The following is a 22,528-nucleotide window of genomic DNA, read 5'->3' on the forward strand; positions in this document are numbered from 1 at the left end:
TCATAAAAAAACTATATTAAAAATTTAATTTTCAAATAATTTTTTCTATTGAAATTTAAAAAATAACTTATAACAAAGGTAAAACTTATAACAAAACCTAAAAACCCTAAATCAATTCTTGTAAATCAATTTGGAATGAAACATTCTTCCACGGTCGTTACCATGAAAACCTGTGTTGCACGGGTACCCGCACCTAGTTTTTTAAGTTTTTTACAAGTCTTGTTTTTTAAGAATTCTTGTAAATCAATTTGAAATGAAACATTCATTCCCGAGCCAAATAACCATCAAATTATAAACTGTAAATGCACACATACAGGTTCAGACATTTTCGGTCAAATAGAAAGTAGGATTGAGACCAACCATAAGCTGTAATCAGCTGATGTTGTTAAATGGCGAAGGGCTATTTTGGACAATGGCTAAATTAAGTATCAAAATCTGCCAATTTCTCACAGCATTCTGATAACATCATGTTAAGACTAAAACTAGGAAAATATTCCTAAATCATATATGGTCTCTATAGACTTGTACACCAAGTAATCTCTAAAAACTGTGAAGATGTTTTATGTTTAGATAATTAATATTCAGGCAAAGCTTCGCACTCAAAGACAAACTATCCCTCAAGCCATCAGATGGCTGTTGTGCATTTTATTGGGAAACAAAGACTGATAAGCGTGTTTTGTGGAAGGGTAAGGCTGCCACTGTTTTTGGGATTGCTTTACCACAAAGCACACCATGCATGGGGCAGGTGGATGATTAGACATCAAGAAAATTCTAGACCACTATCAGGTTGAGAAGAATCTCCTATGAAAAAATTGTGTTTTTATATGGAAGAGACTAAACATTCAAAGCAAAGTTACAAGCTCACGCTCCTGCCAGAATGAGCAATTTCAACAAGGAGAGAAGCTGTCTTGAAATTAGAGCAGGAGGCAGAAATGCTAACACTCCTTCGTTGTGTAGGAGGAAGGGTCTGTACGACCACAGCCTGATTCATTGATAGGCATCCTTGCAAATGAACCTAAGCTGCATAGTTATTTTAAAGCCTGTGTGTGACAAAATCTGTCCCAAGTTTCACCAAAATAGCTGAGTCTAGCATTTATCCTAGTATGTATTTTGAATTTTCAGTTTTAGTAGTAGCCTTAAGCTCTCTCACATAGTTGTCACAGTGTCATGGTTACACGGAAAAGATTCAAAAGAATAGTTTTTTGGTGATAAATTTTGAAATTTCAATGTCAATGTTGAATGTTCAATGATGTGCATGTTTAAATGATTATCATTAAAGTTTTCTTGTTTAAAGTTGAAAAAATATACAAATTCAAATTTCATATATATTATTAATTATAAATTTGAAATTTATAAAATATAATTATTAAAATTTAATATTATTATATTACCCGACGAACCCACACACCCTGTTTCCAATAATGCCGTCCCCGTCCCCGTCCCCGCACCCACGTTTCCTGGCAACATAGCTTATGACTCAAGCAGGTTTGGCATAAAGATGCTCAGCCTCGGCTGAATCATGGGGAAATAAAGAAGATGATAGGGATAAATTGTGGTGTGATAAAGTGTTAGAGGATAAAAGAAAATTAAGACACTAGATGGTGGTTATCAACCTTAATCGAGAAGATCGAATGTATCTCTATTTTTTGGCTAACATAAAGAAGAAAATTGACATTGCTAAAATAAGAACAAACTCTTACGAGCTCCACAGTGAATATGGTGTTTGACAATTCCTAAAACGTTTTTGGTTGAAAGAGTTTGTCATCATTGTGACACTAAGAGGGTTGAAGATGAAAGTCACTTTCTCTTAAAATGTCCTGTATGCAGCCACATTAGATCACAATTTCAAAATATTTGTTAAAATATCAACCTTCCTAGCCTTTTAACTCATCAAAACTTTGGTGAGTTAGGAATGCTTCTTTTAAAGATTTTTGAGCATAGAAATAAAGTTTTAAAGCAAACCACACAATTCCTTACCTTTCTTAATGTCCAGTAGAGCAAATTTGGTCTGACTAGATATTGACCACCATCATCATTGTTACCATTTCCCTTATTTTTCTTTTTTTGAAAGAGATATTGCAAAATACAGGGTAATCGTGGATCCGAGAGAATGAATGCAATATTTGAGCATATGGCACTTTGTAAAACGAACTCGTATGTAGAACATAGTACTCGGATGCTCAAGGGTTACATTTAGGACAAGTTGGATAACTTGAATGAATTCTAGTACTTTTCTTTGTAGGTGTTGGTCACAAGTTGATGGGACTTAAGAAATTCACCCCATTAAAAGATAAAGCAGAAAAGATAAACACTTATTTATAAACCTTTTTCGATCCATATGGTTTTTGTTATATAGGTTTATATTCTGTGCTTACATAATTATACCCTATCCTATACTGACATATGATTGCTATAGTTGTGGGCATTGGTTCTCAGAGAATAAGCTGGCCTTTTTTGGGTTAAGAATTTTCAGTTTTTTGGTGAAAACTTGTACAGTGTGAGTTTTCTTATTGGATTTTTCAAAAGACTGAGAAGACGGGGAAATTATCAAGCTGACCTAGTTGCTTTGCTGTGCTTTTGCAGAATCTATGCCTTCTTGCAAAACTTTTCCTTGACCACAAGACGCTTTACTATGATGTAGACTCTTTCCTGTTTTACATATTAACAGAGCTGGATAATTATGGACATCAAATAGTTGGATACTTTTCCAAGGTACCTTAGATATGCCAAATACGCTTTTGAAATTATGAAAAAACATAGTCGGAAATCTCTTTGCCCTTTGATTTTGATGTCCTTAGCTGAAGGTGGGTTTTAATTTGGAGTCATTAAATGCATGAATCCTTATTTGGATTTTGTTTCATATTGTTTTTGGTAGATTTTCATGTTGAATTTAATATGGTTTTTCATTTGAATTTATACATATTCCATAAGTTTTGGTGATTGTCATTTCGCTTTGCAGGAAAAATATTCCGTAGAATCTTACAATTTGGCATGTATTTTGACTCTTCCACCATTTCAGCGAAAAGGCTATGGGCGATTTCTCATAACACTTGGTATTTATTCTGTAGTGAAACTTCCCTTCTGGGAGCCTTGACAGTGTCTATTGCATATCAGCTTTTCTCCTGTTTTCAGCAATGGCTGAACTGCTTTTATCTTTTGAACAATCCAACAAAAGCCTACTTTTATCTTTGTTTTTTATCTGCAGTTTTTTGTTTATATTTGACTTACTCACCATTGAAATAAATGTTCTTTTGCTTTTGTATTTTAGTGGGTTAGTTGCATTTATCTTTTTGCGGCAAAACCAAGTCTAAGATTTCAAGTAAAATATGAAGTACATGACTAGAAGAGACACTGAGCACTGATATCAAAAGATAAAATGTGTTTGCTAAGTATCTTGTCCTAAACCTTGGTTACAACATATAAAGTCATCCAATAATCTATGAAAGTCCATATTATAGAATTATTTTTGGAGCCTTTAGATGTTACATTACATCTCACCAAAATCAAGAAAGAGTAATGAGCCGGAAAACATACCACATCTTCCATGTAGAATGGTTACAAAACCATGGATACCAAATATATCTACTTCCCAATGAACCAAACTTCCTAGTAAACTAACTGTTAAAATTAGGGGTGTAGTCTAAACCTGTGGCTACGCTGCAGTTATATATATTGTTAATGTATTTGTAGTCATGGCTATGGCCATCCTTCAATTGTTTATTGTCATTTATTATAATACTAGGGAGTAGTTGAAGGTGATGTAGTGAAACTGGTACACATAGGTTCATTAACTGCTTTTGGGGCCAGCATGCTATTTGAGCTGTGTGTAAATACAACACAATTCTCATTTGTATTCTATCATCTTGTGATCTTCTTGTCCTTTCTTAATAAACTAATATATGGCTAAGGACACCTAACTCTTGTGCTCTGTTGTTTTGAGTATCTCTTCTTTTGTAGTGTAATTGTTTTTGGCATTTTGTGTGCGTGTCTCTGTGTGTGTGAATGTGCTCCCATCTATAGCAAACTTGGATACACTTGCATTATTTGTATTATTTCAGACACTAGATCCACTCTCCTTGTACATCTTTATTCCTAATCTGTTCTCGTACCATGCCCAATTCGCGCACTGAAGCATCGGAAACCTTTCCGAGTTCTTCTCAAATGCACCTTTCTGAACACAGTTCGGGTATGGAGAACCCACTACTATGAAAATTAAAAATGGGCTCTTTCTTTGTGATGGGTACTTGGTACCCCATAAAAGGGTCTGTGGTTCCTAGAAAACGGGTACGCGAAGGGTATGCTTATATAGTCAGTCACATAGTTAGTTAGTTAGTTAGTCTATTTAGTCAGTGACAAAGTTACTTAGTTAGTCTACATTCATAGCACACTTTGGCTCATATCTCAGAAAGACCCAGGGTACAAGGAGGGTCCTTTCAAGAGATGGGACCAATACACAAATGATGTTGCATGTGTGGACGTGGAGATATAACCAAATAGTCTTATTGAGCTACCTCCAGTTGCTATGGATGAGCAGGAGCCTCCAGATGAGAGTGATCCCTCCCTAGAGATCCTGCTCACTGATGAACTTAGTGATGTTGATTATGATGACATGGGTGTTGATGAGTGATGACATGGCTTGAGGAAGCCAAATTAGTTATCTTGAGACTTGTTCATTGTCCAGTTTCACTTTTTTTTTGGAATTTTCTATTTCATGTGTGGAAATGCCTTAAGGCAAATTTTGAATTTTGTATGACAATGGAGTCCTGGACATATAATATATATCTATTATCACAATTCATATCTCTCTATTTGATATTAATTTTGAAATTTCAATATGAATGTTCAATGTTTTATTTTCTTGTAGTAAATTGGAAGATTTCAAAATTGAAATTCATAATTTGAATTTCATAATTCAAATTTGATATATATATAAAATAAAATATATATCCTCGATGAACCCACACACCTTGTTTCAAAAAGTGGCATACTCGTCCCCATACTTGTACTCGTAGCCAAACTTGTGTTTCCTGGCAACTTTGATATTTACGTTAGACATCTTGCTTTATATAGGAGGTGTTGGAAAATGCAGTATGGTAGATATTAGTTCAGATTTTCCTTATCCTTAATAATTGCTTGTGATCTTTATTTATCTTCTTGTTTTCTCTTTATTAATTCTTCTTCATAAAACAATTATTAAGAGCAAAATAGTAAAAACAATAGACACAAAAATTAGGCTCCAAGCTAGGGAAAAACACCTCCAAGGGGAAAACCCTAAAAATCTCTTCTCTTCTTATAGAATTTTCTCCAAATGAGGCAATCAAGACCCAAACCCTAGACCAAGTCCTCCTCCAAGTACCAAGTCAACCCTCTAAGAAGTTCTTTCGGTAAGTTCAAATCAACAAGGTACAATCTTTCTTCAACCAACATCTAGCGTCAACTTCGTCCCCAGTTTCGACCTTGCAATTTAGACTTGCATCTTCGGCCTTGTAACTTCGACCCTGTAGTTATTGCAAAAACCCTAATTCAACTCTTCAAGAGATTCTTCTTGAGCAAGACCGCTCCTCCCAAGGTCAACGAGGTCAAAACAGAGTATTTTCTCTTCCAACAACTTGATACGACAACCATTCAGACCTGCATTTTCGGCCTTTATTGGAGCTATAAAAACCCTAGATTTCGCATGTGTGAGAGAGATATAGCCCAAAAACAAATATTCTTCCTTCTACTTGCCTTTTAGATCTTCACTCTTCTTTTCTTCTTGCTTCCCAGCTGTAGATCGAACCTTTTCTTGAGAGATTGAACTTGTGAGAGAGTGAGTGACAAATGAGGTCGAATTTGCTTATTTATATAGCCTTTCACAGGGGTCGAATTCCCTTCTTTAGTTCGACTTGTAGCTGCCAGGGCCGACTTGTACTTTTGGAGGTTTCTTGGACTTTCTAGACTCAAAATAAATTCTTTTACAAGATACATTTTGCCTAGAAGGGTCTTATAATCATGATGTTGACTCTCTTGACTCATGGCAATAAACCGTATGACCTAACAAACTCTAGAAGCATGAAGAACTTGCTTTTACCTAGAAGACCATCAATAATGAGCATGGAACCCATGCTTTAAAATAATAACTTTTATTTTCTTCTTTTGTTTGTTACATAAGATACATATTGAAATGAGTACAATAACAATTATCAAGACCGAAACTAGTTACACTTCCAACAAGAGGCATATTTTATCAACACTATGGTACTCAGTAGAGTCTTGTTGGCCTACTTTTGTGGTTTTTTATTGGACATTAACAAAAGTATTTGATCTCATCTAGTGTTGGAAAATCAAGGTTCTTGTAGATTATAGTTGACTTTCCTTACTTGATAATTACTTGTGATGTTAGTTGGCCTTTTATTATTTTATTTCTTGCTCATCAAGCAATTACCAAAAGACTGAAGATCACAAATAGACAAAGTACACAAGATATAGGCTCCAAGCTAGGGAAAAACCCCTCAAAGGGGAAAACCCATAAAGAATACTTCTCTTCTTATAAACTCAATTCAAAATGAGACTTCCAAGACCTAAAGACCAAAGTCAAAATTGCCCCCAAGCACCGAGTCAACCCTTCAACAAGATCTCCTTCAAGCAAGATGAAATCTGCCAAGGTCAATAAAGATTGAACCTCTTCAAAGTCTACTCCAAATAGGTCTAGGCCTCCACCTTAGATCTGCAACTTCGACATGCAATTAGCCCAAAAACAAACCCTAGATTCTTGCATGTGTGGACATAATTAGGTCAGATTTCGACTTTCCTTCCTTCGCTAGGTCTTTCCCCTTGCCTTCTTGTCCTTCACACTTGCTTTTCTTCTTCTTTGATTGCAAGTCGAACTTGATGTGCTTTATGTGCCAAATGAGTTGAAGTTCCTTCTTATTTGTAGTCTTCTTGAGGGGTCGAATAGGCTTCCTTTGGGCTGATTTCTACTTTGTAGGGCCGACTTGGTCTTGGAGGATAAATTGACTTATTAGACTCACAAACAATATTTTTCTTTTGTTACAACAAGTCAAATTGGGACTATAATACATGACATAAATTCTTCTTTGACTCAACAAACCCTAGAAGCATGAAGAACATGCTTTGACAAAGACTTTGAGCATGAAACCCATGCTTGAATAAATAAAGTTCTTTTTCTCTTTTTATGTAAAATATACAATGTCATGTTTACAAAGGTCATTATGAAGTCCAAATCTAGTTACGTTCTCCAACATTTTCATGCTCAAATAATTTTTTTTCTTTCTATATAAAATATACAATGTCATGTTTATAAAGGTCATTATGAAGACCAAATCTAGTTACGTTCTCCAACATCTAGTTCACTAGGTTTTCTCTATAGCGTGCTTGTGATTGAGTTATTGCAAAGTTTGTGTTTGTTTTGGTTCCATTCGTTTCCTTTTTTTCACTTGTGAATCTTAAGATGGTATTAGAGTAGGGGTGAACCTTACTCTCTGAATTTTATAGCCAGTCCAAACACTGTTGGGTAGTGGTGTCACTCAAGTTCTCTTGTGATTGTGGAATTAGAGTTTTCTTGGACCATCTCTTTCTTTTAAGTATTTTGGGCTTTCTCGAATATTTCTAGAAGTTTAAATTGTCTCTAAGGTGAACACCTCTCTTCTATTGCTTCCTTGGGTATTCTTAATTTGTTTCACTCTTCTTCAAAATGTGTATCCATGGGATTTGAATCTTGATGGTTAATATGGAACACCCTTGCTTGACCATCTAAGCACCCTCGTGATATTCCCTTAATTTGGTTCAAAACCCTAGCAACTTGTGAATAGTAGGGCATTACTCATTGTTATGTAGATTAATGGATAAAAGGGAAAAGCTTGTTGAATGCAATGCAATGATATTTGAGCTGCTTTTTTCCTCCTTCTTCACGTTAGCTCTAATACCATGTTAGAAAATCAAAACGGCAAAGATATTTTCTTTGTATAGATAATTACTTGTGATATTTTTATCTTTTTCGTATGTTCCTTTTTTATCTTTTAGCTCATTAAGCAATTACTAAAATAGCACAAAGATCATAGACACCAGATGTAGGCGGACAACAAGGGAAAAACCCCTATCTAGGGGAAAACCTAGTCAACAACTCTTCTTTAATAATTTCACGAGATGATCCAAGAGTCTTGACTTATACACAAACTTCCTCCATGCCAATTCAACCCTTTCTTCTTTCTGTAGATGATAACTCTTTCAACAATAACTTCGACCTAGTAACAACAACTTGTAGCAGCAACAAAACTTCGATCTAGTAGAACTTCGACCTAGCAGTAGCCCAGCAACAACTTCAACCCAACAATTAACAACTTTGACCCAACAGTTAGCCCAACAACAACTTCGACCCAATAGTTAGTCTAGCAACAACTTCGACCTAGCAGTTAGTTCAACAACAACTTCGACCCAACAGTTAGCCCAGTAAATCCACACGAGTGTGAGAGAGACAAACACTAAAACTTCGATCTTCCTTCTTCTAGCAAATCTCCTCCTCCTTTTGTAACTTCTCACTTTTTCAGTTCTTCTTCTTGGATATCGAACTTGAGTGAGTGAGATTGCTCCAAATAAATTCAAACTGCTTGTATATATACTCTTCTGGTGAGGTCGAATTACCTTGTTTGAGGCCGACTTGGTGTGGATGTGACAAATGACCTATTTGGCTCAATAATAAATCTTTTTACATGATTCAAAAGCCCAAGAAGGGTCTCTTTAAATGGACAATGACTCTAATGACTCAGTATAAATCCTAGAACTCCGCAATGGGGACTTTGACCTAAAACACAGTGTTGTGAAAATCGCGATAAAATGAAAAAATCACGATTTTTTCCCTTTGCCGATTAAATCGCGATAAATAAACGAAAAGATTGCTGGTATTTTTTTGCCGATTTTTACTGAAAAAATCGCGATAAAAATGAAAAAATCGTCGGGGGTCGCGACAACAAGGTTTTATAACTTTTTTTTTGGGTTTTTCATGCGCTCATTTGGATAGTCGCACGCGGAGGGAGGAGAAGCTCTTGGAGACCAAGCTGAAGAGGGTTTTTAGCCAAATCTAAGTGCTTAGAGGAGAAAATCAAGAGGAGACCACCGATTTCTCCATAGAAACGGTATGAGGATTAATTTTTTTTTGTTTTCATTGTGTAAAAACATTGCTTTTGTATGTTTTTCATTGTTTTTGGTTGGGAAACTTGGTATGGGCACCATTTTTCTTTTGTTTTAATTTTTTTAATTTTTTTTTTTGTATTTCTTCATTGTTTTGGGTTGGGTAACTTGGTATGACTATGGGAACCAATTTTTTTTTTTTTTTTTGTTTTCATTTTTTTTAAACATTGTTTATGTTTTTTTCATTGTTTTTGGCATTTTGCCATTTGGTTGGGTAATTTGGGTTTGGAATGGTTGGGTAATTTTTGTTTGAAACTTTGAACTTTGGAATGGTTGTTTTAGGTTGGGTTACGGGTAACTTGGATTTTCATTGTACAATGATATAATCATCAATGTAAAAATTAAAAATTAAAATACTAAATTGTAATTTGTAAATTTGTAACTTGTAATTTTGTAAATGCTAAATTGTAATCCTAATTCTTATTTTCCCATAGGTTCACAACTGCACCAAAACACCATTCAAGACTTCAAGTTTGCAACTTCAAAGTTCAAAAACAAACATGCCAAGGAAATTGGATCCTTTCTGGGAATATGCTGTACCTGATGCTCCAAATGATAGACAAAACTTGAGTTGCAAGTTGTGTGGAAAGGAGATGTCCGGGGGGGTGTACAGGTTGAAGTTTCACTTTGCACAAATCCCTGGACATGATGTGGAGCCTTGTACAAATACAACTGATGAACTTATCCAAAGAGCCATGAGAGCATTGGAAACTTTGGAGCAGAATAGAGAGGCCAAAGAAGAACTCAAAAGGCAACTAAAAAGGTCAATTGAAGGAAGTGGGCCAAGTGGCACTGGTTCTACTGCAGCATCAGCCAATCCGGTAGCTACATCATCATTTTTTGTTCCTCGAACCACACCTGGTTCACAGCCATCTATCACTTCAATGCTAAAAAGAACTGAGAAAGAACAAGTTGACAAGTTGATGGCAAAATTTCTCCTCTTGAGTGATATTCCTTTCAGCATTGTAAGGAATAATCCATTTTTCCAACCTATTGTTGATGCTATTGCCAGTGTTGGCTCGGGGTACAAAATCCCTTCTTATCATGATTTCAGAGGCCAAATTCTTCAAAATGAAAAGTGTGACTGCACCCAAAGATTGGAGGATTTTAGAGCATCATGGGCACAAACAGGATGCACTGTTATGTCAGATGGTTGGATTGACCAAGAGGGGAGAACCCTTATAAACTTCTTGGTTAGTTGTCCCAAGGGGACTATGTTTATCAAATCTGTTGATGTATCTGCACAAATCAAAGATGCAAGAACTTTATGTGATTTGCTGGATGTGTTTATTTTGGAGGTGGCTGAACAACATGTTGTCCAAGTCATAACGGACAATGTTGCAAATTATGTTGCTGCTGGTAGGATGCTTATGGACAGGCATCCTACTTTATTTTGGACACCTTGTGCTGCCCATTGTATTGATTTGATGTTAGAGGACATAGGGAAAATTCCCTTTGTCAAAGATATTGTTGATTCATCAACAACAAAGAGTTGGTGCGCCCCGCCATTACATGGTTTCCCACCAGTTTCATATCTCTTCAATCCCTCTTGATTTCTATGTGGGATGTAAAGAGAATGTTTCTTTTAGAGGAGTGGCGGGTTTTGCCAATGAGCCGCAAACTAGAAGGAGAGGCCGTATGCAGACTAGTTTCATACCAGGAAGACTTCTAGGCGGGAGTGCAGGAGGTGTGCGCCGTTACTGAACCTTTGGTAAAGGTTCTTCGGTTGGTTGATGGTGAGAAGCCCGCAATGGGCTATTTTTATGAAGCCATGGATAGGGCCAAAGAAGCCATTTGGGCCTACTATGATGATAAGAGAGATGATGGGTTTCAGAAACAACTCCTTTTATGGGGAGTGATTGATGAGCGATGGAACAACACACTCCATTGTCCCATTCATGTTGCTGGGCTTTTCCTGAACCCGGCATTTTCTTATGCATGTGGGTTTGATTTTGATGCTGAGATCATGGATGGATTCTTATCCTGTGTCCAGAAGATGGTGCGATCTCCAGAGCAACGTATAGAGATCTCTAAACAAATCGAGACATATAGGATGGCAGGTGGCACATTCGGCTTTGAGATGGCTATCACTGATAGGACGATTGAAATGCCAGGTATTTTTTAGTTTGTAACTTTGTTTCAAATTTCATTGTCTCTTCAAATTCCATTTTTTTCTTATGTTTATTTAAAATTTTATTTGTAATTTTGTTGTAGATGCATGGTGGAAAATGTATGGTGGCAAGGTACCCCTTTTGCAAAATCTTGCCATTCGCATCCTCAGCCAAACATGCAGCTCCTCAATATGTGAGCGCAACTGGAGTGTATTTGAAAAATACACAGCAAGAAGCGCAACAGGTTAACACTTAAACATTTAAAATATTGCAAATTTCCAAATAAATTTTTGAATTCATTAAACAATATTTTTTTATAATTATTAATTATTATTTCATGATCTTTGTACAGGTTGGAGTCCCAGTGACTTAATGACATGGTCTACGTCTACTACAATCTTCGATTGTGGGTGAGGCAACTTGAGAAGACACCTGATGTGGATGCCATCTCATTGGATGGGATTGAAACCATTGTTGCATGGAGGGTTGAGGCCGAGAGGCTTCTCATGGGTTCTGCTGATGATTGGTTAGTGCAGGATGTAGTGGAGGGGGAGGAGGAGGAGGAGGAACAGGAGGAGGAGGTGACACTGCTTGCCCGAGCTACCACTGCCACTAGTAGAAGACGTGGCCTACCTCCTATAGCTCCTACTTCTAGTTCTTCAGCTTCTAGAGCACATTAGACTCCACTGCCATTTCCACCAGCACGGGCACCAGCATCTACATCTAGAGGGAAAGTGAAAGCTGTGGCATTTTCTCGCAAGAGGGGCAGAGGAAATCAATAGGATTAGACTTTCATTTTATTATATATGACATTATGACATGATGTGATACATTATCATATTTTTTGTTGATATTTTGAGGCTGAGTTGGGACTTAGGAGTCAGGACTTACTATTCAGGACATGATTCAATGTTATGTGTGATTTTAGCGCTAGAAATGATATTAAACATCTTATATATTAGTTTTTTTTTTTTTTTTTTATCATATTTATGTGTCAATCTATTTATTTTATGTTGTATATGGTTCAGATATTAAAAAAATTGGAAAAAATGAAAAAAATGAATATTTTTGTACCAAACGTTTTTTTCCCTATTTTTTCCGATTTTTTCCCGATAATTCCGATTTTTTCCGATTTGTTCCCCGCGCCGATTTAATCCCGATCACGATTTTCACAACATTGTAAAACATGATGACCCAAGCATGGAATCCATGCTTTAATAAGTGATATTAATAATAATAAAATGTTCTTTTTCTTTCTTTTGCTAAATACATTTCATTGCGACTCAAATACAATTTATGAAGACTGAACCTAGTTACATTCTTCAACTGGTTGGACATCTTAAAGGTATGTATTTGTCTGTAAAGGTTGATGGATGCTACGCATTTGGACAAACTTATATGGCATTGTCCTTGTGACTGTGATATATGGAAGTATTCTTTATGTTAATGATATATGGCAGAGTCCTTGTTTAGAGATGTGTTAACAATGATCCTTGTTCAATAACTCTTATACCTATGACATTTGTACCTATGACAGTGATGAATAAAAGAGACATTTGTCCAGTGACTCTTATGACGATTAATTATATTAGTGCTACTTGTAATATATCCTAGCGGTGCTTGTGTTTATGGAAATGATGTATGACAATGGCGTCATGACAGTATGGTTGTGATAGTGATATATGATAGAGGTACTTATATATATCAAAGTCCCTTGATCCATATGACAGTTGTGATAGTGCCTCTATGACAGTTGTGACAGTACCTCTATGACAAAGATGTGTGACAATGCCTCTATGACATGTGACAATGTATATGACAGTGATGTGTATGACAATGATGTCTATGACCAAGTGTTGACAAAAATTCTTGTGACAAGGTTAGGAGTGCTAGTGAATACCCCCTTGAGAGGTATGTCTACTGCATCTTATGAGGATCCAATATGATCTAGGATTGACCATAGGTGGTCTAATGTGATTGATGATGAGATATTTGTCTCATGATATTTGTACATTGTATCTCAGTTGAGCATTTGATGAATATTTAAGAAGAATTTGGTTGGGTTTTCCCCCTTTTGGTGTTTTGCCTTGGTCTTTGACCTAAATCCTGGTGTCTCTATTGTGTATGCTTTTATTCTATTGTTTCTTACTGTTCTGCTGCATTGTTCTCTCTATATAATTGCTAATGATGATATGATGTTATGGGGTGTGTTGTCACCCGAAGTGTACACTAAGGGCCACAACGCTCAGTGCAGGGGCTGTCACTCTAATTCCTGCCCACTCCGTTTTAGCTATCTCCTAGCAAGCTAAGGGGGGTAGTCCCTAGAGGGTGAAAGGGTGGATGATGAAGGGAAACTTGTTGGAAACCAACAAGTTCTAGGAGATGCACTTATAATTATCTTATTAACTCAACTTAAATTAAATACAAGAGCGATCAATTGAGCAATGCTTAGGCTATTCAATTAGACTATTGAGAGTTACAAGACCAGTGCCTTCAACTACAATGCTCAGAAAAATTAATCTTGCAGAATAAATGGATTATCAAGTCACAAGATAACAAGTGTTGCTTAGGGAAATTAGCTTAACAATTAGAAATATGAGCAAGAGAACAAGATTGCAACTACTTTCAAATCGCCAATGATTTGCAATTAGAAGTTCAAAACACAATGTGATGATTAGGTTCACAACAAGATGATTCAACTTATAACCAAGTAAGATACGATTTAGGAATTAAGCTCACAATTCTAATTGCTACCAAGGATGTAATGCAAAATGAGAGACTAGCTAACAAGGTTCCTCCAATTACCTCAATGTTCAACAAAATCACTACAAGATATTCAATGCTCCACAAGACACAATATCATTCAATTAGGCATAGTTTAACCACTTGCAATAGCAACAAGCTATACTTTAACCACAACAATTGGAAGCAACTTTAAAGCACTTTTAGGAATGCAAGATTACCAATTCCTCCTGCTAGAATTCTTCAAGCAATACTTACATTTCTGTTTAGAGAACCACATAAGTTTTAAAGTTCCAATTTTAGTCACTCATTAGGCACAAGGAATCTATTAATGAAATGAGTCTTCCAATAAGATAAGATTACCAAATACACTTAACCATTCAATGATACAATTTAGCTATGCAAGAGTTATGCAATTATTTCTCTGCTTTGCCAATGATCTTCCAACAATATCAATGCTTCAGAAAATGCACCAGATCTTAGAATTCAAATCAGATTTGCTTCAGCTATAAGAACAGTCCCAAACATGCAAGAAAGATGTACAAGAACCAACTAGGAACAGAGTCACCGATTTTTAGAGATGCCACCATAGATTTCAGTGTAGAGCAAAATCAGATTTTCAAAATTTCATATTAGACTTCTATGAGAGAAATGTCAGTGCTCTAATGAATTCACAGTCAAGCAAGATTTCAGGACAAAATACTCAGCAACCTCTGTAATCAATGTATGGTGAATTCCTAATTGTTTTAGGCTTATTGTTGTTGACTTTTAAGTATGATTATGACAATATAGCGCATGCTTCAGATCTGGTTAGTTTTATGACATTCACAGTGAGTAATGGCAAAAGAAACAAACCTTTAAGGCCTTGAAACAATCAATGAAATTTTATGAGTAATTCGATTTTGACTGCAATTTGATCAAGGGTCAAAAAAGGTTTAAATTTTAGGCTCACTACTTTGCGGCTTCCCTAATAAATTAAAATCTGGAAAGATGTTCTCTGATGCTTACGGTTTTGAGAGAGAAAGGCCTCAAAATTTAAGTTAAACAAAGAGAAACAAAATTTGCTTGAAACCCTCTTGCAATATGACTTTCGCACCAGGTCTAGAGGCTTTAAAAAAAAAAAAAAGAAGTGCCTCTCAAAGGCCTCGATAAATGCCAAGAATTTGCTAAAGGATAGAGCATTCAGATCAGAAGATTTGCAGCTTAGCAACGGTGGCAAGATTTTCTTTAAATACCTGATATTAACACCGTTAAATGAGGCATAAAAATGCACAAGATATCATTTTGAAAACCCTTGCAGCTGCCACAAAATTAGTAGGAAAAAGGCTAAATGACTTTGTCCCAAAATGATGAAAACCCTCCTTTTTTAAAGAAAAAGAAATCTGAATGGGTTAGCATATGAATTTGCAAGTAAAATCAAACCCTTAAAGGTTTTGGGCCTCAAGCAAAATTTTATTGCTTATCTCTGCAGGAAAACAATTAGATCAACCACAAATTCGAGTTTATAAACCCTAGATCTGAAAAATACAGAGAGAAGGTAGGTGAGGCCTGTAGCTGCAAGGAATAAAGCCCTGAACAATTTTTTGTGTCACAAAAATGCAAATTAATGTGAAATCAGGTATGCCGTGTGGTCAGAAGAGCCCTGGAGGCTTGCAGCTCTTGAAGAAAGACTGCTTGACAGTAAAAACACCCTTAACGTGAGGCTGGGCAAGAAGAAAGCCCTCGTTATCTATTCGGTTCCTCCTCTGAAATGATACCTGCAAGAATGAATTTAAGAAAAGAAAAACCCCAACGACTGTATATATAATGGAAAAGGCAAAAATGCACTTATGAAACTGCAACCATGGAGATACTTTCAAAAATTTGATGCCGTTGAATTAATTTATGGCTTCTAGGAATTTATCTTTATAATATTTGAAGCCTAGCTTTTCTAGAAGATTACAAATATTTGTGGCCCATCTCATAAAAACAAACGAATTGCAAAGTTTAATTAAGCCACCCAAAAAGAAATTTGTAAATCAAATTTTTTTCTTCTTAAAAGGTGTTAAGGATCCCACAAAATATTAAAAAAAAATGAAAAAAATAAAAATAAGAAAATGAACAAATAGAATTTCTAATGGACTATGTACAAGTTGTTAAATGTGTATCTATTTAAATATTTACAAAATTGATAAGTCTATTCAATAAAACTAAAATAAATAAATAAAATAAAATAAAATAAAATTATATACAATAAAATAAAATAAAATTTACAAGTATGCTAACCCCCCCCCCCCCCCCAAAAAAAAAAAAAAATACAAAATAAAACATTCCAAACCCCAAAAGTTAGAAAAATACAATAAATACAATATTTACAAACTGTAGGCTCTAATTAGCCAGATCTGTCATTATATCGCACAAAAAAAATTAAATTTTTAAATTTTAAGGAGGTGTTAACTCGAAACCCTTCGTGCATCACTAGCAAAAAATCTTATGATAAGCTCGGGATTAATGTTACTAGGCTCCTTAGAAAAACACGGATCGGGAGTTGGCTGGTTCAACTGAAAACTTCCTCTAACGCCCGAGGATCTAACATCAAGATTTCCTTGCAAAACACGATCCATCCATAAAAAATAGAGCAAGAAAATAATAATAAAGCTCAGACAAATAGAGGTACCTGCTATTACGTTCAGAATTCAGACTATTATTCAAACCCCAACGACTGAGCAAGATATTTATACTCAACTCACTCTTTAGAAGTTATCATGAATGGCTTTAGAAAAAATTATGCATAAAAACAATACATCTTACAATATTCACATGAATTGTAACACCAACAAAACTTAACCCAAAAAGTCTTTCTTTATTATCCAAAAAAATACACAAGAGCTTCTTGCTAAGCACATGATTCAAATGTCGAATCATTCGACTGGCAAATGACTTCCTATTTAAAGATAAATCCTCCAACAACTAGTTCGAGTGATCCTCGTCAAAGCAATTTCGACTGTTGATGAGGATTAAAATTTCTTTTAATCTCATTCGTCGAAAAATTAAATTCTTGAGGAAATTCGAATTTTTCAATTAAATGCGTTTTAATTAATTCAAAAATTTAAATTTTTGAATTAATTTTCCCAAAATTTTGACTTTGACTTAATCCCAGGGATCAAAGACTTAAAATTTATCAAAATAATTAATTTACCTTAGTCCCTGGACCTCTTAAAATTTAATTTTCAAGGACCGACGAATTTTGCTTTCGGATAATTTGAATTTACCTAGGACTTAGAATTAATTAAATTTCTGGTTTAGGATTTTAATTAATTTTTTGGGTAGAAAATTTATTTAATTAACCTATGAGGGGATAAATTATTTTTCCAACCCTCAAGACACTTTACATCATAATTTTCATATTTTTTACATCATAAGGGGGAAAACCCATCTATAATAGACTCTTACTGACTATCCATTTCTGCAACACAAATATAATCCAGCAGACCAGACAATTTGTAATAAAATAATCTAACCAAATAGTTAGGATTATTCTCAAATCACTTTTACATAGACTCGATCTAGAACACTGTAAAAGACTCAATCTAGAACACTAGGACTCACCTAAGATCCCAGTGACAAAATCCATTTCGGCTTTGGAGTAAGATTGAAGGAAAACTTTGCAGACCATCCGAGAATGGATCGGTGAGACAAAAACCCTCCCGAAACATAGGTTGTCACCAGAAAAATAGGTTTACCTAGGCAATTACATACACGACACAGATCTGTTGAGATTATTTACATTATACACATGCAGAAAGGGTTTACATCAGTGATGGTAATATCGGCGATATATTGCCGAATATCGGAAATATCACGATATTTTCGGCAAGCTGAAATATCGCCGAGAAAATATTGCGATATTTTGGCTCCCCAAAATATCGTGATATTTTTGAGATATCGTTGATATCTCGGCAAAATATCGCGAGACGACATAAAATATCTCCATGTGTGTTACGCTGCGGCTAGGAAAAGGGAAAATCGTTTTTTTCTTCATTTCTGTTTCTGAGTGTTGGAAAAGGAAAGGAAAGAGTTTTGTGGTGGTTGTCAAGGAGGGTTTAAGGATCAAACAACGACTATCACCACCAACTAAGATTTTTTTGTGGATCAAAGATTGAAGAATAGTGAGACAAACTTCATTTCTTCCATTAATAGGTATGTTCTTAAAAAGCCCTATATTAGTGATTTTTTCATAGCTTTAGGGTTATGCTTGCTTGCCTCTTTGACTACCAACATTTTGTTTCTTTGTTTTTTGTCCATTTGCTATGATTTTCATGCCCATGAGCTAATGCAAGGGTTTTCTCCATATTTGGACAACAAGCTTCATTTTTTTTTTTCAACTTTCTTATGCACCCTTTTATTGCCATTTTTCATTCACATTGCAAAATGCAAATAATGTAGTAATTTTTTTTTAAATGAGGTGGTTATTACTTATTATTTTTTGTGTTGGGGGGTTTAATACCAATTTTTTGTTTTTTTGTGCCCTAGGTTTGAATTAGTTCACTACAAATGTTAAATATGCCAAAATCCTTAGACCCATTTTGGGAGTATGGGGAGGCTGTTGGTGGGGCAAATTGGGCATATATATCATGCAAATTGTGTGGGACCAAGATGTCAGGAGGGGTTACACGATTGAAATACTATCCGGCTAGACTCCCTGCACATGATGTAGATTTAATGCCTTGTATGGTTTCTAGTGCGAAGGTTATACAAAAAGCTCTTGAAACAATTGCTGAACAAGACAGAAAGAAAGCTGCTAGGGAGAGGCCAATGGTCTCAGATAGATAGTTGTTAGTTTTATTTGTTTTGCAACTTTTGCTACATATAAGTTTATAACTCATGATGATGAAATACTTTTAAACTTTTATATATGTGATGTTATTTTGTATGAGTCCTTGATTGGACAATTATCAGGGATCAACTGATTTGGTATCGCCTTTGAAGTTTGATATATCATTTCTATTTGACATCATATATATCAGTGCTTTCGTCATATTTATGTGCCAACGTGTTTAGTTCATGTTGTTATTGCTCTATATGTTTAGAAATTTGAAAAAAATGAATATATTATGCATTTTTTATGCTTGCCGATATTTTCGCCAATATTGCCGATAAGATGTTTTTTGGAGCCTTGTCGATATTTTGCTGATTCCGATATTTTTAACACTAGTTTACATAACATCTTGGAAGTGAAACTAATGATGATAGTTATATGACACGAACACATCGATTAAGTGCTTTCCCTTTTGCGAAAAATGGGGTTGTACTGCTATGGGTCGTTGACACGTAGTGGTCAACGGGGTGAATGTAATATGAAAATTTTGAAAAAGTTTAAAATTGCAATTATCTACAATAGAGAACAATGTAGCCTTAAAAACTAACATCAAGGTTAAACCTTATAATTTATTGTTTTTATTATTTAGTTTTAGCAATTTATTGTTTATTCTATCAATAATTTAGTAATTTAATAATGTTATCAAAGGCCCCAACATCTAATTTATAATAATAATTTATATTAATTTATTTTCAAATCCTACCCCTTGATAATATTATTATTAATAATTCAATCTTTTAATTGATAATATTGTTATATCATTATTTTAAATAATTCAAATTTTCTTTTGTTTAGTCAACGAATTGTCGTTCATACTCTTTCATTCGATAATATTATCAATATCACTAATGAATTACCGAAATACACTTTTATTCTAAATTTTTTGTTGATTCTAATTATTAATCAAGTGTTGTTTTAATTATTAATCTTAATCTATTAGTGCAAATATTTGGTCAAACCCTATTGAGAAATATAGGGGAGCTAGATTAGGTGATTTGTCTTACTTTGAAAACTGCTTGTGATGTATTTTTACTTAACTTAATTAGCTTCTTCTTTCTCTTGATTATATTTAGTGTTCTTATTGTCAAATGACTAAAGAACAATGAGACAAGATGACACAAGAAGTAGGCGATCAACCAGGGCGAAAACCTCTCCTCTTGAGAGGAAAACCCACAATAATTATTCTCTTCTTATAGAATCTTCAAATGACGAATTCCAAGACCTAAGACCCTTGACAAAGACCCCTACAAGACCAAGTCAACCTTTCTCCTTGATGAGATTTCATTCCAACAATTTCGACCCCAACAACTTCTTTAGCAACTTTGACCCCAACAATTTTTTCTGCAATTTCGACCCCTACAGTTTCTTCTACAACTCCGACCCCAACGATTTCTTCTGCAACTTCGATCCTAACAAATTTCCAGCAATTCGGCTTGCCCAACAACTTTCCAGTACTTCGACTTGCCCAACAAATTTCTAGCACTTCGACTTGCCCAACAACTTTCCAGTACTTCGACTTGCCCAACAACATTCCAACATTCAACTTGCCCAACAACTTTCTGACACTTAGACTTTCCCACCAACTTTCCGTTAACTCGACTTCCCAACAAGTTTCCAGCAACTTGACTTGCCCAACAACTTTCTAGCAACTCGACTACACCCAACAACTTTAGAAACTCTAACACAAGAGAGAGAGAGAGATCCAAAAAATTCGATCTTGCTTTTCTTCTTCGTGTCCTTGATTTTCGTCCTTTTCTAACTTCTTTCTTGAGGATATTGAACTTGCTTGAGGTGTGTCCAAATGAGGCTGAGTTCCTTCTTATTTATAGGCTTTCCAGGACCCAGGGGTACGAATTGCTTCCTTGAGGCCGACATGATCTTTCATGTAGGCCGACTTGCTTGAGGAACCATGACAAGGTCTTGGAGGGTCTTTGACTCTAATTTGACTCAAATAATTTCTTCTTTACAATATGTAACATGCCCAAAAGGGTTTGTCATAAATGACAATGACTCTTATGACTTGTTGACTCAAAGACAAGCCCTAAAAGCACTCAAAGGGTGCTTGACCTAAAAATAAATTTCCTTTGAGCATGAAATCCATGTCTCAAAAATGACTAATAAAATTATTTTTCTTTTTACAATAAATACATAAAATCATGATTACATGTCATTATGCAGACCGAACCTAGTTACATATTTCAACACTCTCTGTTAAGTAGGGAGGTATTCATAGTCCATACAAGGTACTTGGACATTCTCAAACTGAAGAATTGTCATAAGAGGAGTTGTATTGGTAAGCCATCTCATAAGCTATCAGTTCAACTTATCTCTTTGCAACATACCAACCAACATTATTACATAGCAAGGCCTTGACTAACAACTCTATCTTTCCACAAGATCAGAGCACAATGCTGGCGAGACCACTGACCAATAGACACCATCATCATTGTCTCTCAATGCACATACCCCACCCGGATGTACAAAGAGTAAAAATGAACATCAATTCAAAGTTACCTTTTGTGATGGCCTTTCATCATGACATCTGCTTCTTACAACATCAACATCCAACACAGTCATAAATATATTTCCAAGGTTTTCAATGTCAAGGGTCTCTTTTCTTTACAAACTTTATCAAAGTCTTTATATCATTTCTATGGAGATATCATAGCTAATTCTTTTAGTCATTGGATGTTGATCACTTATCTTATTTGACGTGACCATAGTTGCATCTTTAGCGGACTCTCCTTCCTTTCTTCACTTATTGTTCCCCAGGAACTTCCATACATAGTTCCTTCATCTTGTTAACTACTTCATATTCCATATGAGGACATATTATGTTGACTTTTATTTTATTAATATGTGAACTAGTTCAAGGTATATGCCTCTAGGCATCTTTCTAAAGGAAGAGATCCTTCTTTCTCAATCATGCTCATGAGATAGAGAATTTACCCATGCTATCTATAACTATATGATGACATGACTTAATCTATCAAATACATGCATACATACCTCTTTTTTCCCTTTGGTCATCTAGAGCTCCTTTGGAAGCTTCCTTTCCTTGCTTGAAAGTACTTGACATGCTGCACTCCTTTATCATCATACCATCATCCTTCTACAGAAAAGATCCCACACAAGGTGGAATGTAGACCATCAACGAGATACTTGCTTCTTCCACATAGTGGTGAACCTTCTAATGATGATTCCAATGGAGTATCTTGATTATCCTCATCCTGCAAATGCTCCTTCCTATAGATGATGTATGATTTCTTTCTTTCTATGCTAGATGACTTTCTTCCAATCATATTACTACTTCGGTATGAGCTACTATCATTATGACCAGTGTTGTAGGAATCGTTCCCCCCCCCCCCCCAAGGATCCAAAGGTAGATCTGCGTCCCGCACTGATCCACCATCGGTCCTTTGGCGGAACCGTGAATTGGAAAATCAGATCTGCGGTTCCTCTTTTTTTTTTGGCAATTCCTGCAAATTTGGATTCGTGGGGGCTCGATCCGCGACTCCTATTGCTCGATTCACAATTCCTATTTCCTGATTCGCGGATCTAGAAAGGATCGGGTGCGGATCTGTGGAGGTTCGGGCGTGTATCCATCACGGATCGCGAGCGAATCCGAGAG

The 22,528-nt window shown here is 35.5% G+C and overlaps 1 protein-coding gene across 3 annotated transcripts in view; it reads left to right on the plus strand.

Moving 5' to 3' along the window:
- The window catches only part of LOC149228524 (putative MYST-like histone acetyltransferase 1), a 273,250-nt gene that overhangs the window by 105,031 nt on the left and 145,691 nt on the right, over positions 1-22,528 (plus strand). For all 3 annotated transcript variants that reach the window (XM_089378252.1, XM_089378253.1, XM_089378251.1), the window contains 2 exons: positions 2,584-2,712; positions 2,960-3,053. In XM_089378252.1, the coding sequence (XP_089234378.1) occupies positions 2,584-2,712; positions 2,960-3,053 (223 nt within the window). The remainder of the gene's footprint in view (positions 1-2,583; positions 2,713-2,959; positions 3,054-22,528) is intronic.

Source organism: Pinus tabuliformis, chromosome J, assembly GCF_031772625.1.
Source record: "Pinus tabuliformis cultivar Carrire ecotype Pingquan chromosome J, CPIR1, whole genome shotgun sequence".
NCBI classification, from domain to species: Eukaryota; Viridiplantae; Streptophyta; class Pinopsida; order Pinales; family Pinaceae; genus Pinus; species Pinus tabuliformis.